Source organism: Austrofundulus limnaeus, unplaced genomic scaffold (genome assembly GCF_001266775.1).
Source record: "Austrofundulus limnaeus strain Quisiro unplaced genomic scaffold, Austrofundulus_limnaeus-1.0 Scaffold100, whole genome shotgun sequence".
In the NCBI taxonomy this organism is placed as follows: domain Eukaryota; kingdom Metazoa; phylum Chordata; class Actinopteri; order Cyprinodontiformes; family Rivulidae; genus Austrofundulus; species Austrofundulus limnaeus.
Window position 1 is genome coordinate 179,968 of NW_013952502.1, and position 23,836 is coordinate 203,803.

Here is a 23,836-nt window from a genome sequence, read left to right on the forward strand (position 1 = left end):
GTACCCCTTAAACACAACAAGCTTGTTGCCAGGTTTGGCGATAAATAAAAAAATATATATATTTATCGTTTTGAAAGAGCAGAATCTGAAAATCATAATGACTCCATATTGGAAAAGTTCCACATTGTCATTAATTTTGCTAATAGAGCTTACACATGATTGGCGTGTTTCTAAATATGCAGAAACCGCACACCTGAAGGATGTTTAACTAATTAAAAACTTTCCTCTTTAAGAAAGCTTAATGTGATTAAAGCCTAACCATGTATATTTTATTTGCACTTTTAAATGTTTTTATATTGACTCTTTTCTTATTGATGTTTTTGTTGTTTTTAATCTGTCTCTGTAGCACTTTGAAGTTTGTCATCAAATGTAAAGTACATTACAAATAAAATGTCCATCCATCCATCCATCCATCCATCCATCCATCCATCCATTTTCTGTACACGCTTCTTCCTTTTCAGGGTCACGTGGGTCACTGGTGCCCATTTCCAGCAGTCACAGTGCGAGGGGGAGGGTACACCCTGGACAGGTCGCAAGTCCATCACAGGTAAACACAAATACACACAAATAAAATGTATTATTATAATTATGYTTAACTAATTACTGAAATATAACAAATATGTGATATAATAATATATTTGTGTTTCTGGAATACATGTATTTAGTATTTTTGCAAAAAGTGTGCTTATAGTTKTGAGTGAACTAGAAACCGGAGCGCTGCAGTAACCCTGACTCACCAGCAGAGGGCGACATTGACTCAATTTTGTGAATAAAAAGGGAACCAGTTGAGTCTCTTTTATTATTCTTTTTTTCTTATTTTACACGCGCAGCCGTCCTCCACGGGACGGTCAGCTTATTTCCTCCTTTTACATTATTTCTTCTTTTTAAAACAATATTATTATTTTCATCAGATTCCCCACCAGCTGTCCCAGTGTGCCCGTCTGAGCCCGGGACCGGCTGTCCTCAGACCAGCCGCCCCACACAGATCCTCCAGCTGTGGGGCTCCAGTCCCTCAGGCTGGGGCGGCCATGTTGTTGGTGTGTGTGTGTGGGTGGGGGGGTTGATGGAAGTTTAGGGAAGTAAAGGCTCCGTCTCCAGGATCCCACTTTTCCTCCCCCCCACCCCACCCCTTCTATTTTTTTTCTTCCCAATCAGCGGCATGACGGATTCTTTCTCCCCTCTCCTCTGACGACCACCATGACCGCTTCCTCACCGCCTCCATCAGCGACCCGCGAGCCGCTTTTGACGGAACCAGAATCGAACCGCTGGATGGAGGAAGTCAGGATGAAGGAGGCGGCTCGGTCCCGACTGGAATAACTCGGATTTACTTYGTCCTGGTCTGATTCGAAGAAGAAGTGGAGGGGAGAAAACCAGCTCGGAGGAACGCGGGATTTCAGAAGGTAAATAAGAAAAGACAGAAGAGAAAATGTGTAGAACAGCTGCAGGAGGAGGAGGAGGAGGATGAAGATGATGATGATGAGAACAGGACGGGCCGGAGCGCAGCTGCTCCTGTCTGACCTGTCATCCAACAAAGGATTGAAGCCTGTATTGTCCTCGTTTAACCCTTTATAAACACATAAAAGCACCAGAGGATGAGCAGCACGTGCTTCAGCCCCCCTGAGGAACAGACCTAAATTAAATATGTTGCAATAAAACACTGCAGTGATTTCATCTGGGTCATTAATTATGGTTTAAACACAACAAACAGGAGCTAACTKGTCGCTGAGGGAGTAAACAAAGGCTAAATACACCATTTTATATTTTAAACCAATTTTAAACGTTTATTTGGCCGTTTTGGATTTTTAGTATAAATATGTAATTTCTAAAAAAGTCCCAAAAGGTTTTTAAGAAGCATCTTTACTCTGTAAACCTGAAATTCTCTGTGATACATATTGCTTCAGATCTTTTTGGCTAAGATTTAATATAGTTTTTAATCCGTATGATGTGCAGTTTTTCCACGTGCTTGAAAATTACTTTCATTTTTAACTTGATCTGCACCTTTTGCTCTTGCACCACTTTTTTCCCCTCTCTTTTGAGAGCTTTTATTTTATTCCACTCTTTTATCAGGGAATGCAGAGTAGAGTTTTGTTCTTTTAACAGCTGCACCTTCTCTATTTCTGTTTGCTTTTCTTGCTCAATCAGATTCTTTCAGGCTTTGAAAGTGATTCATTAAACGATTCAGTAAGAAGTCACTTCCTGAAGAGTTGATCCTCCAAGGATGCCTGAACTTGGAGTGAGGGCTGTGTTAAAGGGGGGGAGTTCCAGTATTTCCAAAGATGTTAAATTTGTTGCACAAGTTCACAGACAGAAACATGTACTGACCTATAATGTGTTTGGGACGTGTTCGACACCGTATTCATGTCTTTTACCAGAGCAGAGCTGCAGGTTTGCAGCTTGTTTGAAGAGCGATGAGAAGGACTCATTGAAGATGGCGTCATCTTTACTCTGTCGAGCTGACGCTCTGTGAGCCAAGTTAGGAGAAATAGAACTGTTTTAATTTGGACATTAGATCATTGATGCATGTGTCACTGTTTTCTGAAAGAAGAAAATGTTTCAGTTGTCAAGACAAATTGACTAAAAGACATCTTTCACAAAGATTATGTTAATTTTTTTAAATAAATTTGAGAAAACCACTTAAGATGACATGAATAGGTTTTCCTTCCTGGTTGCACCAATTAGATTATATTTATCCCTGATGCAAACTCAATTTCTTTTCCAAATAAAACTATGTATACTATAGCCTGCTGCATGATCTGCTAGCACTCTGACTGTGTTAGGGATTACTCTTAGCTAACACCATTCTGAAATGTAGCTGAAAGCTACAGCCGTTTGTTATGATAGGTTAGTATCAAATTGGATTTAGGATCTGTTGCATTTTGCTCAGAGATTAATAGCTTAAATGAACAATTGATTTGATTTGATTTATTTATTTAACAGGAAAAGATTATTAAAAATCAAGCCTGACTCAGCATAATTGCTGTTTTACAGCAGGTTCCTGTTCTGCAGCACGTAAAACACTCAGAATTACAGCATCACAATCACATCATTATTATTACACCATAGACACAAAGACAAACAAGCATACCAAATTTCAAAAAGGCAGCATTTGCAAAATAAGACGTCTAAATATGAGCACAACAAAAAGTGTCCAGCAGATGGAAGACAAGATTCTTGTTAAAGGGCTGTAGTTTTGAAATGGACTTTATGTTTTGAGGAATGTCATTCCATGCTTTAGAATAAACATAGAAGAAAGACCTCTGGCCGTAACAGTTTTTAAAAGTTGGTAATATCAGTTGTCTTTTTGTAACAGATCTAGATGAATGACCACTTCCAGAATTTGATTTGGTCAGCAATGCACAGAGAGTTCCATAATTGGCACCTTGGAAGATCTGAAAATATAAATTAATACCACTATACAAAACATAATTCTGAAAAGTCAAGGCATCAGACAATGAAAGAACTGTASAGTGATGAGTCCAACCAGGAAGTTTTTTATGAATTTTGTATATCAAAACAAATGTCCTGATGCATCTCAGTAATCCAGGTAAAAAATTAAAAAGAAAAAAATTGTATAGGTCTTCTGGACGGGTTCTTCTCTAATGAAACGTTTCGTCTCTCCTCCAAGAGACTTCTTCAGTCTGAGAGTTTCAGGCACAATTCAGGCTTTTAAGCACTGCCTCCATGTGACTGATACTCACATCACATGGCTATCGTTGACACCTAATTAACACCTATTGTTAACAGGGGTGGAGTGATACTGGCAATGGCAGCACTGTAGGAGGGGGACAACTGAAAACGGAGGCCTCCACCTCTGTTTAATGATGGACGGTCTTTCTTCACAAAAATGGCTTCTTTTACTCCTCTCTCAAACCAACGTTTCTCTCTATCAAGAATGAGAACATCCTCATCTCTGAAAGAGTGACCGCTGGCCTGTAAATGAGTGAAAACTGCAGAGTTCTGGCCATTAGATGTAGCTCGTCTGTGTTGGGACATTCTTTTGAACAGTGGCTGCTTTGTTTCCCCGATGTATAACTGGTCGCAGTCCTCCTGGCACTTAACAGCATATACAACATTGMTCTGTTTGTGCCGGGGCACCGGATCATTGGGGTGAACCAGCCTTTGCCGTAATGTGTTTTGGAGTTTGAAAGCCACTGGGACATCATGTTTAGAAAATAAGCGTCTCAGTTTCTGTAAAAACCCTGTTTGATTTTTATATATTTTGTTATCTGCAGAGTCTTTTCCAGACCCTCTCCTAACTGGTTGATTGCAGAGAATTCCTAAAACATCTGTTCATCCTTGTGAGGCTTATCTTGAAAACATGCTTATCTTTTTTTGTGTGTGAATCAGAAAACAAACTGTTTCGTCTTTTACTTACTGTTAATGTTCAGTAAAACTCAGAGCAGGGGTAATCCTACACATGAACTCCTAAAGCAGCGCAGAATAAATCCTCACCATCCCCTCACAAAGAGGGAGGGGGAAAAAAATCAGTTGATGATTTTCAGAATGAATCAGCGTGGTCACGTGACCTCCAGACCCAGTTTGAGGCGTTTGGTGTAAAAAGTAACGCGGCGCACAGAAGCAGCCAGCATCTGCAGCAGATCTGAGGCTCTGCAGACCTCTTCCTGTCTGCAGTTACAGCTGGGCACAGTTTCAGTCAGACCGCTGGCTGGTGGGTGGAGGAACTCCAGCGTCGTACTTCCTTTGCGCTCGACCGCCTGGCTGTCATCCAGTCACGTTTCTACTGATCTAAACCCCCCAGAGGAGCGAAGCCCCTGTTTAAAAACAGCCAGACGAGAAATAGTTTGGGATCAGATTTCAGCTCATTCATAATGCACAGAATGTGTGCGCTGTGATGTCTCTTTATTTCAATATTTCATTGCGGTTCAACACTGATTTTGTTGCTACAAAAGCTTCACCTACAGATGAAACACAGTTCGCTCTGAGTGTGATGTGAAGTCAGTGAAACGTGAAAAAGGAAAACCTGATTGTCTTCTAACCTTTCAGTTAGAACTTTTTTTTTYATGGATTCACCAAAGAAATGGGAACAAATTCTGTCTTTGCTGCTGGAGCCTAAAATGTAAAAAAATGGTTTTAGTTTTAAAGATGTCAAACTGGTTCATCCTTTAAGTTTGGGAGAGATGGTGAAAAAGCAGCTGAAGTACAAAATGAATTTAAAATAAATCTTAAAAACTTTCATAAGTCCTGAAAAAAAAAAAAACTGTTCAGGTCACATTTAAAGGCACAGATCCTACAAAATCCACTTTTTCGGCTGTTAAATACATTTTGTTGTGTTCTTTGAGTCTAGCAGTGCAGAAAGTTGTGTGAAGCACCTTGTTTGGATTTAAAGAGACAGCCCCAAAACGAGTTGATCTGAGACACGCCTCAGGTGAAAGAGGGGCTTGTGGAGTTACAATAAGGAGGAATTCAGACCAAAGCATTGCAGTTCCACTTCTACAGACCCCAAATGAATAATGTAAATGTAAAAAAGAAAGAATAAATATGTGATATATCTCCCTAAAAAAAGATTAGAGCTGGCAGCTTGGAAACATGAACTAAGGCAACTGTTCAGACGTGATTAGTTGATAAAACCGACACATGCTATAATATCTGACTCAAAACTCAAACACTTTGTAGGAATCTTGCACTTTCACCCAACTGCATATATTTTCTGTCTAGAGTCTTCTTTGGAAAAAAAAACTCAGCTACATGAGGTAAGTTTGTGGGATGGAAAACAGCTGAGCTCTTCACTGTTCTAGCAGCTTCTCGTAAATCCTGCACACAGAACGATCGTGCTGCGGTCAGAACTGGGAAAGGAAAGTACCGGCAGGTCGTTGATAAGGCAGCTTTGAATAATGACTGTAACACAAGAATATACAAACAATGATTTCTTGCTTTTAGAGCTGCGGGGGACAGTCTGAGTATTTTTCTGTCACAGCTGGTGGTGAGGCTGGGATAAACCGCTGTATGCTTTTGGTTAAGTGTGCAAAACTCCAATCCTTTTGTCTCATTCTTGCAATACATGTAACTGAATTGAGACTCCTGGTGGAAACCGAGAGCGTGAGAGTCTGACTCGAGATCAGTGGTAGCACTAAAGATGGAAGGTCAAGAGTCGTAACCTKTTGGACGTCCAACGTCTTCTGTAAACCTCGGATATCCAGGGAAAGATTTGTTCCTTCGGGGGAACATCTGGAACTGAATCAAATCTCTGCAAATAGATCAGTTTGTTTTTCTTTTGTTTATTATGTATTTCCTGGAAAACTTGACAATGAAAGCAACTATTTCTCAACAATGGAGGAGAACACAACTGTTTTCAAACACAGACCAATTTCAGCAAGTCTGTACTGTTTCTAATATCCTCGAGGAAGAGACTGGATCCCTGCCAKCGTTTGAACAGGAGTATTAAACGCTGCCCAGTTACATTTTGTGGTTACTGAGGAAACAGCAATGACGGAAAAGGTATTCATGGTTYTATTGCAAATATTTGCCTCTTCCGTTCTAGTTTTCACAGAAGAAAAGACTTCTGGCAGGACTTGGTGAACCCAGAAGACTCTGATTTGTTGTGTTGCTGTGTTTGACTGCAGAATGAGAAATCTTTACCCGTAGAAGACTCAAACAGTCTGCTCCTAATTGCTTTGCTTTGATTGATGTCGATTGAAATGTCAAGCTTTGATTTTCTGTCTCAATCCAGCCAATAAAAAGCAGAAATAAGACAATAGGGCCTCACTATTCCCATCAGGTCTTGAAGGGGCTTGGGTACGTGTCTGTGCATGTATGTTCTCATTAAAACATCCTCCTTCAAACACTTCATTCTCCTTTGGCGTTGTTTTGGCTCATTCTGATGAAGTCGTCTTGTGTTTGCAAACAACCTGCTGTTATATGTTGTCCGTAATTACAATAAGTTTCTTTAATTAGCAGAGCTTCCTTGTAATTTCACAGCTGTGCTTGGGAATGATCTTGTGTGGACCTGGGTATTATAACATTCATTGTCAGGTTGATTTTTAGGTTTCTGGACTGCCTAAGGCTGATTTAGGAAACATGTTTGTTTTTGGCACATAAATATAACATTTTTATATGTATACATCATAAATCTACTAGATTTTTACAAATAATTAAAAAAAATAGTAATTGCCCGTGATTTAGCAATTTAGCCTTGAAGCTTGATATGAATCAGTACATGTTCTTACTTGTGCTTTAATTTATTAAAGACTYTCTATGAATGCAGGTACATATTGGATGCCAAGTGTAAAATAAAAATGTTAAAAAACGTTCCTAACACATTTTCATAGTTTAACTCAGCACTTTCTGAGTGTAAAATCTTAGATTTTCTTCTAACATTTAATTGTTATTTAGCTCATTACACTTATATTTTTGCTATTTTTTTTACTAAATTTGAAACTTAAATAATAAATAATTTATAAATAGTAAATCCTAAATGTAAACGTTAAACTTTAAATGTTGTGGTTAAATGTTGAAGTATTTCGAAATGGAATGCAGCCTTTGCCGTTGTTATGATGTCATCATCCTGAGACTATAGCAAATGCTAATGCGRCTAAAGCTTCCCTACAAGACATCAAACTCTGCAGTTCCGGATGGTGTCGAAGATGCACTTCAAACTGCCGGACCACAGATACCATCCATACTGTTTTCAATGAACRCATTTTGAATTTAGATGTTAAATCCCATGTTCAGCAGCACTAGCAGCAAAAGCAGAGGTTAGTGTTCAATCAAGCTGCTGCTAACTGCGAATGCTGCTGAAGATGGCATTTAAAAGTGAAATTCAAAATGTGTTCACTGGAAACAATGTGCAAGTTTGATGACATGTAGGAAAGCGTTAGCTGCATTAACGGTGTTAGAATTTTTTTGTCGCAGAATGATGATGTCATAAAAATAGATGAGCACTAAAAGCTGTATTCCATTTTGAAATACTTACATGTAAACTTCAGCATTTAACCACAGCATTTAAGATTTAACTTTTACATTTACATTTACACATTTAGATTTAGGATTTAATTTTTGGCACATATTAGTTTAACATTAAATAAAATTTAGGAAAATGGAAGAAAAATGTGTTAAATAACAATAAAATGTCAGTGGAAATTTTTTAACTTAAAAAGTGAGATAAATAATGAAGATGTGTTAGCAACATTTTTTAACATTTTATTTTACACTTGGCTCCCCATTGGTCCAAGTGTAAAATATTCATATTTTCTCTCTGAAATCAAAACTTTCAATCTAAAGAAATATCTACAATCCTGAAAAATGAAGATTAAAGCCTTACAAATTCACTTGGATGTTTTAAAAGTTGGATTACTGTTCGGATCAGATTTTATTTGAGTCTGCATGGAAAGCCCTGACAAAAGGCCGTGTTATCAACAACAGTACGCTGCCCACAGATGTGCCTCCTTTTTAATCGGCTCAGATGCGACAAAAAGCAGCCTTAATCATCAGCTGGCCAATCGATTCGTCTGCCTCTAATTGTGACGTTTCTGAACCAGTACAGCTGATTCTGTTGGTGCAGAACTTATTAGGTGATCAGATGTGATTTTCCATTTTAATTTGGAATGCTTAACCTGTATGTTTTTATTTCTCCAGTGCAGCACTTTCCATCTTATTTTGGCACTGCTGCATCCTGTTTTTGTGATGTTGGTGCTCCAGTCTGCAATGCTTTTATGAGCAGAACCCCGAAGTGTCATTATGTAATAGCTGCTGATTTATCCAATTGATAGGGTATTAACTGGGCTGAGCTCCGGGTGAAGCTGGTCCATTCTGTTTCATTACAACCAGAGTGAGCCTGACAATCCTCTGAACCTTGCTGAATTACAAAACGACTGTCTGTGTAGAGCCCGGTGGTCACTCCGTTTTGTTTTCTGTTATCCTCTTAGGGCAAATCCTTCATCCCTGTAATCCTCCTACTAGTACCAGCTGGTAAAGCTGGCACTGCATGGCTGATCGACCCCACCCACCCCCACTCCCCATTATTGTGTCTCTCACCTTTTCTGTATGTTATACACACAGAATTCAAATATGGTTCTTTGTACACTAAACATGAACTAACACCTCATCTTGTTTCATTCTTCAGTGTTATTTCAATGAGGGAACTAATATGTGCGTAGAACACCCTCTTAGGTGTTCTACGAGCCAAAACTTAGAATCTTAAAGCAAAGTCAGTATCTTACCTGTAGTAAACAACAACCAGGGCAATCTCAGTTTGAAGAAACTGTGAGACATTTTCACAGAGTTACAGTATTTTATGTGCTAAAAAATGTATAACAACAGCAAAAAACATTCAGGGTCTAATCCTTATCAGGATTTCACCGGCTCTGATCAGTTCTGCTGCTGAGATAGATCCGGATACTCTCTTAATCATTGTGAGCCTGACTTTACTTGTTCATTTTACATTTTTACAAAGTTTTGACTTCAATTCAATTCAGTTCAATTTGGTTTATTTATATAGCACCAAGTCACAACAACTGTTGTCTCAGGGCACTGTCCACAAAAAAAAAAAAACAAAAAAAAAAAAAGAAATCTAAAGAAGTCAGCCGACTGCGCAGAATCTTTGCTTCGTCACAATCTGCCATCCTGAGCAGCACACAGGCAGCAGTGCAGAGGAAAAACTCCCATTTAACAGGAAGAAACCTCCAGCAGAACCAGGCTCAGGACGGGCGGCCATCTGCCTCGACCGACTGGTTGAGGGTCAGGAAAGAGACACAGACAAACACAGAAGAACTGGTCCAGGACTGGTCCAGGTGCACCAACTTCTGGAAGAGAGACAAAGAAAACACGTTATTGATAGAAGTAATAATAAYAGAGGAGAGTGACTAAAGATAATAGCAGAGTGAGGAAATGTGGTCAGTTTGTCCACCAACAGTCTAAGCCTATATCAGCATAACTAATTAACTATAATAGCTAAGGAATAACTCAGGAAACCTAAGTCTAACTATAGGATTTATCAAAAAGGAAAGTCTTCAGTCTAATCTTTAAAGTAGACAGAGTGTCAGCYTCACGGACAGAAACTGGAAGTTGGTTCCWMAARAGAGGAGCTTGATAACTGAAAGCTCTGCCTCCCATTCTACTTTTAGAAACTGGAGGAACCACAAGTAAACCTGCAGTCTGAGAGCGAAGTGCTCTGTTAGGATAGTATGGAACAATAAGATATTTGAAATAAGATGGAGCTTGGTTGTTGAGAGTTTTGTTAGAAGTAAGACTTTAGTGTTGTACATTTTTGGACTTTCTTTTCACTAATTTAAGGATATTTTCTGCAAACCTCTGCCTGCTTTTGTCATCTGTTCTTTTAAAACAATGTAAAGGCATAGTGAAGAAACAAAACAAAAGTTACTAAACATTTTGGGGTTTTTGTGAAAGTTGTGATTTTGTTTTATAAGGGCTCGATGAATTCAGGGCACAAATCCTAAAACTCACTGAAATTCCTTCAACTTTTAATCCTTTTAAGAAGCATTTCAACAAGGTCTTCTTATTGTAAATATAAAGTTAAACGTGTTTTATTTTGAAGTTATTTCTCAAGGCTGTGTTTGTGAAATGTTAAAAGGGGACACATAATTTAAAAGCCACTTTTTTTGCAGTTAAGTACATTTTGTTGCGTACTTGGAGTCTCTAGGAGTGCAGAAAATTTGAATTTACTTTCTCCCAGTGCTACATAGATATCTTTATTTTCTGTTTGGTTCGAGTTTTCAGTCTGTTGAGTTTTCTCTGACCTTTGCTGAACTATTATGTCGAAGAATTTGTGATGGAACTTCTAAATATGGTCTGAACTTAACTATTACAGTTTGGTCATCCTCATTCTCTTCTGGCTTTGGGTCAGACTCTGGCTCCAACATGTAAGGCTGGATGGACAAGTCTTCCCTTGTTGACATCTTTTATAATTCATTTGTAAATAAAACTTTTCTACGCTGCTATATAGTCATAAATCCCTCTCTCAAACTAGAATGGACCATTCTTGAAGCTGGAGGATTTAAAGAGACAGCCTCAAACGAGTTGATCTGAGAGACATCTCAGATGAAAGAAGGGCTTGTGGAGTTACAGTAAGGAGGAATTCAAAGCAAATCATTGCAGTTCCACTTTATATAGACCCCAACTGAATGATTTAAATGTGAAAATGAAGGAGTTAAAAGCAAGATGTGTCTATAATTTTGTGGAACACCTAGTAAAATATTCCGTTTATAGTATGTGGTTACAGTGGTTCCCAAACTTTTTGTCTTCTGGCCCACAAAATATTCATGACAAAAACTTGTGACCCCAAATATTGGTGTGAGTACATGAACTTCGTTAATAACCCTAAAAGACAGGCTTTTTGACAATCTAAACAGCTTATACACAAATATAAATACCTATTTTTACTTATTTTGTGTTTTTGTAATAATTATAGGGAAAATATTACATCAGCAATTATTTTATTACYCTTTAAATTGATTTCTGGAGATTATCCAAGGTGCTTCATGACCCATAATTGGGTCCCAAGCCCAACTTTGGGAACCAAAGTGCAGTGGTTCCCAAACTTTTCAGCTTTTGACCCACAAAATAGTACAAAACAGTAGCAGAGACCTGTGCCCCCAACTATTTTTGGATGGTAAACATTTGCATCAGGTCAACAAAACAAGTCACAATATTTCTTGTACTACATTTATCCATTTTAAATATACTAACCTCACTCATTTGTAACAACTAAGGCAAAAAATATAATTAATTCAGAAAATCTTTTCAGGACCCCACCTTGATGTTTCGGGACCCCACTTTGGGTCCCGACCCCAACTTTGGGAAACAGTGGTATAGATATTTTCTGACACAGGGTTGTGTTTTACAGCTTGGTAAGATCACCCCTGACCAAAAACAACCAGACTTTCAGTTGCTCGACATGTTTAATAATTATTAAACATAAAAGCCCTCCACCACAGTAAACCACTGACTGAAGCTCTCTGCTTTCCATGACAGTGATTTCATCCTGAAGCAGAAGGAAAAGTTGCCTCAGAAACAGAAAGTCCTTCCTCATGCCAGCGTTCTCAGCATGTTGGCTGCAGATCTGAAGTCTGAGATCAGATTTATTGTCAGACTCACTTCAAGGGCTTTGTACAAAATCTGTTATGAGACATCTGCTATTTTGAAATGTCTCCAGTGACTGATTACTCTTGAAACCGTTTTTTGAAAAAGACAGCCAGTTGCAGCCTGCAAACAAACCACACGCACAGTTCTTTTCTTTTCTTTTTAAATTTATTTTATTTGCGCTCTAAATCTTTCGAAGGTTTCAGTGGTGTGTCTACATTTTGTTGATTTTATTAGCGGCTCGTCTGGAGAACTCGACGAACTCTTGATTTTGTACCTCCCTCAGGAACAGAAAAATAAACCCTCCCGCCTCTCAACATCAAGGTTGCTGCTGCAGAATCACAGTAAAAATCCACTTGAACAGTTTTTTTTTATCTTTTCTGGACTGTAGTTCAGTGTGTCCTTGTCACTGCTGTTACCACCTGTTCCAAAGCACCTTTTGTTTTGACTCCTGTTCCAAACCTCTTCATTGTTTACAACTCCTGCAGTTCCTGCTGGTGAACAAAACCCTCATGTTCAGGTTTCTTTACCTTTGTCTCACTTTCTTGACTCCGGATCCTGCAATGTACCTTTCTTTAGAAGAGAAATGATCATCAGAGCAATCTTCAAGCTAAATAAATTATTTTCTTTTGGCTGTAGTTCACTTTATGTTGTAATTTGATGCATATTTGCAGATTTTCCTATAGATTATCAACATGGTTAGACACTTAAAGCTGTAGTCTTCCTTTATGATCCTTCAGTGCTGCAAGGCTGTCATAATGTCAGGTACAAGACGAGTGATTGGTGCTGACATCACTTTCCATGTTGAAAATAAATATTTAGACCTCTTAAATGAATTTTAATTAAAAAAATTTAATTACAAAGTCTGAATTTAGTTTTGCACAATGTACCACAGTGTTTACACCCTGATATTTTTTTTTTACCAATATGACCTACTCTGCTAAAACCAATCTTTTATGGGGACACTGTGGAGCAGGGCAGCCAACTTGGGACCAGAAAGTCCCAGGTTCAACTCCCTGCCACACCCACCTGTCATGGTGTCCTTGAACAAGACACCCACAGTTGCGTAGCTGCCTGCTGCTCCTCTTGGGTGTTTTTCAGGTGATGGATCAAATGCAGATCACAAATCTCATTATTGAATGAGAGAACATTTACTATTCACCTATTCCTAATACGAGGGACACAAATATGTCTTATTTATTTGTAATAAGGCAAAAATGAATATATTACTAGATGTTGTAGATTTAAATACACCAAATATACATTATTATCATCATTATTATTTATTTTTGTTTTTACATTTATGTATTCCTACACATTTTTGAATTCTTCTTGTTTTGTTTGCATATCTCTATTTGTTTGCCCCTTCATCCTGCTGATTTATTATTATTATTATTATTATTATTATTATTATTATTATTATTATTATTATTATTATTATTATGTTGATGTTGTTGTTGTTGTTGTTATTTATTGGTTATTTATCTATTTTTGTGTGCAATACCACATACATTGGCAAATTGCCATTGTTTCCCCTAGGAAATTGGTCTTGGCGGGGTGGGGGGTACTTGTTTCATAAAAACATAAATTTACATGACTTACCTGCAATTATGGTAATAAATTTACACATACATGAATATTTAATTGCCTAACTTCATCCTAGTTAAGGACTCCGCCTGTATAATGGTAGGGGAAACACTGCTTCCCAAACTTCTCATAATTCCAGCTGCAGTTTTAAGAGCAGTGACGTTTTGGTTTGTCTTTGTTTAGATTTTTTTTTTTAATGTTGCACAATCGTTGAAAATGTTTGTCCTTACTGTGTTGTTAATTAACTTATATTTTAAAAAAATAAAGATATTAGGAAAAGTGTGTTAATCGTTTAAATCAGAGTAGCTCTGTGTACAAGAAAGGTATAGGCTGTTAATAAACATAAAATGTTGTGCCACAGATTATAATTGAAATGACCATAACCTACGTGTTATCCTTTTGTTTTATAATTCTTAACACGAGTGCACGATTTGAACATGCATGGCCATGTTTAAAACAATGATTTAAAGCAGATTTTCTTAATGCCATACGTCCCAGTTATGACACAGCTTAGTGTTTTAGTGGTTGAATCAACAGCAAAATGATTTATAAAATAATATCAGGTCATTACAGTCTGGTTTTGTAATGTTCCAGTGCTTGTAAACCTCATGTTGCAATCGTTAATCACACCCTAAGCCGTTCACTCTGTGTTGCCCTATTTTTCTCTGCTCTTTTGAACAGAAATTAATCTCCTCTGCTTGTGTCTGTCCAGGCAGGGTGAGACAATGGGCTGCGTTAAAAGCAAAGAAGACAAAGGCCCCACCCTGAAGTATCAGACAGAGAACTCCCCAGGGTCAGACGCCAACGCCGCCGCTGCCACGCCTCACGCCGGTCACTACGGGCCAGACCCGACCCAGCCGCAGCTGAACCAGGCCGCCTCGTCTTCAGCTGGCTCCGGAGCTGGGACCTTCAACCACGCCCTCGCTCCCTTTGGAGGCTCCTCCTCGGCCATGACGCCTTTTGGAGGAACGTCAACCTCGTTCTCTGGTCCCATGTCCAACTCATTCTCTGGTGCCGTCTCGAGTTAGTACTACTTGAGGTTTTCTTCTTGGAAATGATGAGTGCTTTGCTGCAGACATATTTAAGAATAGTGAAGTTTTTCACTTCACTGCGGTATAATTAAAGGTTTAAAGACTTGATATGTGGTAGAATGATAACATTAATTTGGTGTGTAGGAGGAGCCATTAATCCTGCGTCAGGCTTTCAGTGTTTATTCTTTTGTTTCAAGTTGTTACCGCTAACACAAGTGCTGCTCTCAGCTGTGATCCTCAGAACAAAGAGCTGAGACTGAACCCTCCTATTTAGATGGGACTTAGGTTATAATCCTCCTCCATGTTGGATTATCTACTCTTAGACAGGGAGCAAAGGTGCTACTGTGGTGATGTTTGCTTTCAGCAGGTGATAATAGGATTATTGTTGACAGTATTGTCGTTAGTGGGTTCATGACAGGCCTCTGTGCGGGACTGCTGCCACACAGTAGACACAGACGAGCTGATTTCTTGCATAAAATAACCACCTGCGACTTTAAATGATTACTTTGAATATAACGCATTGCTTTCAGTCTGATTTCAGTTATGACATGAATACTTTAACTTGTGGAAAAAACATGTCTGTCTACACAGTTGTGTTTATAAGCACATTTTGCACACAATTAAAGGAAAACAGCAGACCTTTAAGTCCTTGAAACGACAGATTCATCTGTCTCTACTGGCTTACTTTGATAAAACTGCACCCAGCCCCTCATTTATATATTTAGGTCTTGATTTTCTCTTTTCAGGCGGCGTTACTTTCTTTGTTGCCTTGTATGATTACGAAGCAAGAACGTCGGATGATCTTACGTTTAAAAAGGGAGATCGCTTTCAGATCATCAACAATACGTGAGTTTTTTTTTAACTCTCTATCCTTAAATAGAGGGCTGCGTATGTCATCCTTTCAATGTGTTGTTCAGCTGCACCTGTATCTATTTATTTTTTCTTTGATGAATGAGTTAGATTGCTGCTTTTCTACTTCTGTTGCAGGAGTTTTATCTCATGTTACAGAAATGTAACGCAAAGTAAATTAATCCTATTCAGATGTTTAGTCATGTAGGACAAATAAGATTTACAGTTGTCTCATTTCAAGCTATTTTTTAAAATTTGGATGGTGTCTAAATATTTTAACCACCATTAGCAGGGCTTGGTTGCTGCTTTCAGTCATATATGTGTGTGTCAGTCCTGAGCTGAACCGTTCACCGTCTCTCTCCCATGTCGTTGTTCCTCCTGCAGAGAAGGAGACTGGTGGGAGGCTCGCTCCATCAACACGGGGAAGAAAGGCTACATCCCCAGCAATTATGTGGCCCCTGCTGACTCCATTCAGGCTGAAGAGTGAGACCTCATTGCTGCTTTTTATAATCTCATTATTCCATCTGTAGAGCCTGCATCAGAGGCAGTAGCATGTTTCAGATGTCTCGGTGTGATCTGTTATCGACAGCTTCGCAACCTGGAAGAAGCTTCATTATGTGTCTTTGATCATCTTAAGCAAGCAAATGTGTTATTTTTGCTCATTTCGGCTGTTTGTTTTTTTTCCGTCCGTAAAAAGAATTTGCTTCCTCTTCTCAGGTGGTACTTTGGGAAAATGGGACGCAAAGATGCTGAGAGGTTGCTGCTCATTCCGGGCAACAATCGAGGAACCTTCCTGGTGCGAGAAAGCGAAACAACTAAAGGTGATTCTGTCCTTGTGACTCTCAGGCGTGTAGAAGTTAATGGTGTCGTTTGCAGAAGACATGAAAGTCTTATGCGAAAGAGGGTTCAGTTTATTTCAAACGTTTGCATGCAAAAAATAACAACAAAGCTGCAGACATTGTTGAGTAAGTTATCCGATACGACGAGATTTTAATTTTTTTATTTACAAGATTAAAGTCATAATATTACGAGAAAAAAGTCATTATATGAGAACCTCTACGCAAAAAATAAGTCTTACCACTGTGATAAAATGAGGAACGTTGAGCATCTTGTGAAGTTATACTTTGGTATACAAACAAAGAGAAATACTTCATCTTTTAACACATCAGCATCAAATTATTATCAGCAGCAGGATTTTGAAACAATTGTGCAAATTTCAAAGTAAGAACCACACAGATTTGGAGGAAAGGTTTTTTTTTGTGGAAGAGGGGTTTTTTCATAATACTCTGGCTTTATTCTTGTAATTTAAAAGAAAATCTGGTCGCGATGTCCTAATGCTCCTTCATCATATCCAATTTTGAGATTCTGACTAGCCGTGTTTCGATCATTGTTTTTTTTATGCACATTTTGAAGTATCATATTAGAAAAGGTCGATGGAAACGGCTAACAACAACTTCCTCAATTTTGCAAAACCCTTTTACGTTCGCTGAGGCGGCAGCTTCAATTGGACCCTCCACCTGCTGTTGGTATCTTCCCTGATATTCCCGTAATATGAAGAGAATTGCATTTCTTTTTCTGCATCTCCAGACAGCATGTAACATTGCCAATAGTTGATATGACAGAATAATTACAACTTTCCTGACAGTAACAACACATTCCTGATAACTTCTCGCCCTTGTCCAGATATTTGTAGTCCCTGCGAGTTTGCGACTTTACTTCCTGTTTACTACAGCCACGTGTAATATCGATTGATGTAATTACACTGGTTGATTCGCTCCAAGCCAGTTGATGGAAACACGTCTGAAATGCATTTTTTGCGACATTTTGAAAGTTTGCTCAAAATTCGTGTGAAAATTGGATGGAAACACGGCTAGTGTAATCTTAAAAAGAAACAACACAATGTTGTGTTGCAGTCTCCTGGAATCCAGTGTGTCAGAATCCATGCTTCACAGGATTCACACCAGTGGTGAACTTTTCCTCTTGCCCTCCTTTCAGGTGCTTATTCGCTCTCTATTCGAGACTGGGACGATGCCAAAGGAGACAATGTGAAACACTACAAGATCCGCAAGCTTGACAATGGGGGATACTACATCACCACACGGGCCCAGTTTGACACATTACAGAAGCTCGTCAAACACTACACAGGTGCGCCGTTTGCATCACTTGCCTCGTTATTCATCACAGTCCTTTGTCAGACCTCAGAGAATTATCCTGGCTCGTGCTCGCTGTGTTGCTAAGGGAGATGAATGCTCTTTAATTTTAATAGCAGCTAATGGTGCAGTTAGGATTTTCATCCACCCAGCTCATCTTCAGACAGAGGAGGGGCTGAGGTCGAGTCTTTGTGATTCCACTTGATGTGATAGTGACTCAAGAGATCTTTCCTGTGATTTTAAAAAAAGAGCCTACTTCAACCCATTTATTTTTTATCGTGGTTGGTATAAGAGCATCTTAGTCCATTCTCATCAAACAGAATGAGCTGGTGCTCTAAAGAGACTGGATTTAAATCTGTCTGCTACTGCTTCAGACTGTCTGGGTCTGTCTGAGGGGTGTAAATCACCAGCATTATCCTGCGGTGTTATATTGATTTGTTTGGATGACGATACGGTGTTTCAAGATATCACAAAGTCTGTCGTGAAACGATTTCAATTCAGCTCGATTCATGTTTGGGATCGATATGATGCGATATCGTATACCCATCTAACACAATTAATATGTTAGATGGGTATATGATATCAATCCACAATGGAAATATGATGACGATATAGATCAATGTTTTCATTTTGCCTTGATGTATTTGAATCAGCTGTCTTCTACTGGATTCCTCGTGTCCCACTCTTCTGCATGTTTTAGCTGTTTCCCTGCTGAAACACACCTGACTGAAATAAACGAGAGATTGACAGGCTTCTACTAAAYTCAATGACATTCTGAGCAGGTCATAGGGTTGAGCAGTTTCGCCATAAAAATGTGTGTAAAACTTTTCGGGGCATTTAGCCGWTCCAATTAATATGACGATTAATAGATGACATTTGCATAACCCAACATTGTGGTATTGGTCAATTTTCTGTCTTTTCTTGTACTCTGGTTTATGGCAGTGTTTCATGTGATTAAACAAGTTTGTAGAGTTAGGGTTAAGGGTTAAGATTAGCATTAGCTGCTCCACGCTCCCTTCCATCATTAGTTTCACGTGTGCCACACAAAGAAATACACCATCACATGGCACTACCATATTTATTTGCGTATAATATGAGAAATTTAACCCCAAAATTATTCATAGTAGTAATAGTATACATGAGAGTGAATTTTRACTGACTTTTTTAAATGTACAATCACAATAAGTTTCAATATTTCCTTGTATAAGTGAAATATCCCCCCTTTCCTCCCGTTGTAAGTCGTGCATAGCAAAGCATATAAACCGTTTACTGTTTATTCACCGGAGTCAGAGGGAGTTTTCTCTTCTTGTTAACCGTGGCAATGCAAAAAAGACTTGGACTTTAGTTGTTTTTGCTAATAAATCCATCTTAATAATTTACCAACCGGCTCCTGCTCTGGTCTGGGAGCGGATTGTTTTTTCAGTGACACAGAGAACCGGAAACTTCCCCTGCAGCAAAACACACTCACACAAGTGTATCTTCCCACATAATGATAYTTTTAATGCTTTTTAAACTCAAAAAACGATGATCATATTATACTGCAGTAATTGCAAAGTGGCAAATATTAATTGTTGACAGTTTTACGAAAATAAATTGTGCATTATACAATTTTCCCTGTTAATTTAATTTCATTATTTGAATCAGGTGTGTTAAAGCAGGGAAACATCAAAAAACTGCAGGACAGTGGGTCACGAGGAACATGGTTGCAGACCTCTGATTTCATCGATAAAAATATGGATTGATGTATTTTTGATACCTTTATCTTCATCACAGAGCATTCGGACGGTCTCTGCCACAAGCTGACCACAGTTTGCCCCACAGTCAAGCCTCAGACTCAGGGACTGGCTAAAGATGCCTGGGAGATTCCAAGGGAGTCGCTGCAGCTGGAGGTCAAACTGGGCCAGGGCTGCTTTGGAGAGGTCTGGATGGGTAAGATCGTGTTCGAAAACTGTAAAGCAAAATCTTTTGAAAGATCTTTCAAAAGATTGAAAGATCTTTCAATCTCTTGGATTGAAAGATCTTTTGAAATGGGGTTTGGGCCTGGTCTCCCTCAGACTAATTTCTATTTCTCCACACTGAAATCAGKTWAGATATTAACTGTTCGTAACCTTTTCCAGAGAACCCCATTTCAGAAGATCTGAACTTTTTTTGGATGCAGTTCTTTGTAAAATCTTAAATCCTTTTTTAAATATTATTACTTATATTTAAGCAGCTGCTTTATAGAGGTGATCATATTTGTTGTGTGTTTCTGACCAAACGAAAGAGTTATCTGCTGAGATTTTAAATCTGCAGGGTTATTGCTCCACAGTGAGTGCATGCATGACAGCACATGTCCCAGCAATCACCAGACCTAATTAAAGATCGTCTCGCTCCCAGTTGATTACTCACACTGATTTCCCTCAGTGGCTTCTGGACTTYCTGCTTCCTGTCTCTGTCCCCACAGGCACGTGGAATGGCACCACTAAAGTGGCCATAAAGACGCTGAAGCCAGGCACCATGTCGCCCGAGGCCTTCCTCCAGGAGGCTCAGATCATGAAGAAACTCAGGCATGACAAACTAGTGCCTCTTTACGCAGTTGTTTCTGAGGAACCCATCTACATCGTCACAGAGTACATGTCCAAAGGTACTGAAAAACATGCCCGATAGTCTTCTGAAAAGCTACAAACTAGCATATTTATAAGCTTTTATCCCTCGGAGAATAAAAGACCTCAGCTGGTTTGTGTTACATGATTCTAATGAGGTCTATTTTTGAAGGAAAACAGAACGTGGGGTCTGAGCTGCAGACTTCTCAGGCGCAGATCTCCTGGCTTCTGTATGTCAGCAGCAGAGTCAGATTTATGCTTGGAAATTTCCTTGGAGGAAAAATGTAAATTTTATGGGCCTTTTATTTAGTATGCTGCACAGATTGAGAGGAAGTCCCTTGTGGTTCCTTGAAGCGTGGAACTGAAAGCTGCAGCAGTTTGGTGGGAGGTTTTTGTGGCTTCAGCTGCATTGCCYTTTTTTTTCTCGAGGCATTATAAGTAATTGAATTTATGTGTAGCTAAATAGCAACCTGGTGATGTATACTTCTGTCTTAAATCTTGCAATTTGTTGCTGTTTTATGTGAGCAACTGTTTAATATTTTCCACAGTTTCAAAGGCACTAAAACTGAAAACTGGATCAGCCATCAAATTATAATCCTGTTCAATGTATTAWTACGTGGTAATAAAGTTACACTTCAGCATTTCTTTATCCTCTAAAATTCTTCTGTKTTCCAAGAAATCTCAAACTTTTTTCGGCACATAAACACTCCGTAAAATCCTTATTCTTCCTGTCTGTCTTGTTTCCTACGGAAGCGTAGAGCTGTCACATGACATGAAATTATTTTTAAACTGGATCTCGTTATAATGAGAAAACTATTTCGTAAAAACGAGAAAATATGTTGTTATAATGACAAAAATATCTCGTTATAATGAGAAAACTATCTTGTTACATCAAGATAACCATCTCGTTATAACGTGTTATGGTTTCTTCTKGTTTGTCACTTTCAGGAAGTTTATTGCTTGGATGTTGTGATGGAGAACATGACTGAGCCACTATATACCTTTTTTACGAAGAAGAAATATGCAAGAGGAACACATATTTAGACTAAAAAATGACAAAGTAATTTAGTACTGAATAATGTTTTTGACATAATAGCATTTGAAATCAGATTAGAGAGTGCATATCACTAAAGAAGTGCTAACAGCTGCGACGTCTGAGCACAAACCCAAATATGTGTTCTGTTCGTTTTTGTTTATATAGTGGTTCAGTCGTGTTCTCCATCACACCATCCCAGGCAATAAACTTCCTGAAAATGACAAACCAGAAGAAACCATAACACGCTATAACGAGGTGGTTATCTTGATATGTCAAGWTAGTTTTCTTGTTTTTACWAGATAGTTTTCTCGTTATAACGAGATCCAGTTTAAAAATAATTTAATTCATGTGGCAGCTCTACGCTTCTGTTTGTTTGTCTGACTCTGCAGGAGTACATTTTGTTCATCGCCGTTGTCCTGCCTTTTTTTTTACAGGAAGCTTGCTTGATTTTGTCAAAGAAGGCGATGGTAAATTCCTAAAGCTCATCACCTTGGTGGACATGGCTGCAAAGGTGAGACAGACGAACACCTGGCTTTTGATTACAGATTATTTGTCTGTGTTGTTGAGTTCTGAGCTCTAAATTCAGCCACTGAGTTTTATAAAAATAAACATAATGTCAGGTGAACATGCCCCCTCCCCACCACCCCCAACCAACRGATTCTCTTTTATGCCTTCACTTTATCTAACGTCTGACAAATCCTCAAAGTGTAAGAAGCTAAAAATGATTCACAAAAGACGACGACTGTTTTTATTTTTAGRTCGCCGACGGGATGGCTTTCATCGAGAGGATGAACTACATTCACAGAGATYTGCGCGCGGCAAATATCCTCGTGGGCGAGAACCTGGCGTGCAAGATCGCCGACTTTGGGTTAGCCAGGTTAATAGAAGACAACGAGTACACGGCGAGACAAGGTGCGCGCACAGAAACCCAGAGAAACAGAAAGAATCGCTGATGTTTGGAGCGTCAGAGTGGAGATGAAGAGCAGCGACCTCGCAGCGAGCAGAACTCCCTGTTGTTTCCCTTTATGGTGAATTAGGTTGAGAGTGAGGCAGATGCTTTTGATGATTCTGATTAGATGTCGTTTTCACACAGTGGAAGAAATCATCTGTCAGATGAACAGTTATTTGTTTAACTGCACAGCAGAGATGAGTGCAAAATTATATCTGAAGTAAAATTCTTTGAGCTATTTTCTGTTTGATTTTTTTTTATGTCTGCAAAATGACAGTGAATCTGTTGCTATAGGGACTCTTCAATAGCAGTTTTATGCTTGAATAGAAAAAAAAGGGGAAAAAAACTGCTGTAAGTCAGTTTTGCAGATGTTGAGCTAGAATTTGTTGTAGCTCAGGTCATTTACTACAGTACTTCAGTCCAGGGTATAAGATTATGGAATAATCTGGATGATAATGTTAAAAATGCCAGATAAATGTCTTTATTTAAGAGAATGATGTAGGTAAATTTGTTGGGGAAATGTATGAATTGTTGCTGAAGGAGTTAAACCTTTATTATTTTCTTTTTTATTTTTGTAATCTGAAGATTATTTCTGATTGAATTTATTTATTTGAGAAAAAGGGGCAGATAAGATTTTTTTCCTTCTTCTGCTACCTTTCATTTAATTTCTGATTTGTATGTTTGTTGTTTGTTGAACTTATGTTGTTGATTTTTAAAGAAAATTAATTTATAACACATACTTATAGCGTTAAAAGACTGTGCAAGATTTTACAATATCAAGCACAATCATGCAAAACATTTAAAAGATTTGAGGAAAAGGGCTAAAACTTCATAATTTTTCAGGATGACATCTTAATTTATAAATGATTTAAAATGCGGTAGGCATTGCGAAGGCATGCTAGGCCTTGATTTTCTAACAATTTTTGTTTGCAAAGCTGTAGTTTTGTCACAATGTCAAAAAAATAAATAACTCCCCCTTTAACGGGAACATCTCTTCACTCAGGAGCTAAATTTCCCATCAAATGGACGGCGCCGGAGGCGGCGCTGTACGGTCGCTTCACCATCAAATCAGATGTCTGGTCCTTTGGGATCCTTCTCACCGAGCTCGTTACTAAAGGCAGGGTACCCTACCCAGGTGAGTGATACGCTCAACACACACCGTTACACACCGTTACACACACCTGGTGATTTGAGCAACAGTAGGGTTTGTGATTCACGACGATGACAGTTTTGCTCCAATCTGTCAGGTTGTCAATGTCAACGCATGAAGTGAGGCCGACTGATCGTGTCTGCATTTGTCTGTAGCTCTGCAGGGAGAGGACTGACACACCCTTTCACACACGCTAGCAGATCTGAGATTAGATGAGGCCATCTGGTAGGGGGAGTAGCAATCAGGAGACTGAACACCTCTGTTGTTAATGGCCATCTGCTGGACTGACACTGCTGTGAGAAGCTGTGACGGTAGTTTTCTGCACACGTCTACTCTATATTTGATAAAGTGCTGATACAGTTTGATTTTGATTTGATTTGATTKATTTATTTAACAGGAAAAGATTATTAAAAATCAAGCCTGACTCAGCATAATTGCTGTTTTACAG

General features: G+C 38.8%; 1 protein-coding gene across 1 annotated transcript in view; it reads left to right on the plus strand.

The window, feature by feature from the left end:
* Positions 1 to 816: 816 nt before the first annotated feature.
* Positions 817 to 23,836, plus strand: part of LOC106520961 (tyrosine-protein kinase yes) — a 27,046-nt gene continuing 4,026 nt past the window's right edge. The window contains exons 1-11 of the mRNA XM_014013299.1: positions 817 to 1,400; positions 14,354 to 14,664; positions 15,419 to 15,518; positions 15,906 to 16,004; positions 16,239 to 16,342; positions 17,517 to 17,666; positions 19,445 to 19,600; positions 20,115 to 20,294; positions 21,724 to 21,800; positions 22,048 to 22,201; positions 23,242 to 23,373. Of these exons, the coding sequence (XP_013868753.1) occupies positions 14,367 to 14,664; positions 15,419 to 15,518; positions 15,906 to 16,004; positions 16,239 to 16,342; positions 17,517 to 17,666; positions 19,445 to 19,600; positions 20,115 to 20,294; positions 21,724 to 21,800; positions 22,048 to 22,201; positions 23,242 to 23,373 (1,450 nt within the window). The 5' untranslated portion in view covers positions 817 to 1,400; positions 14,354 to 14,366. The remainder of the gene's footprint in view (positions 1,401 to 14,353; positions 14,665 to 15,418; positions 15,519 to 15,905; positions 16,005 to 16,238; positions 16,343 to 17,516; positions 17,667 to 19,444; positions 19,601 to 20,114; positions 20,295 to 21,723; positions 21,801 to 22,047; positions 22,202 to 23,241; positions 23,374 to 23,836) is intronic.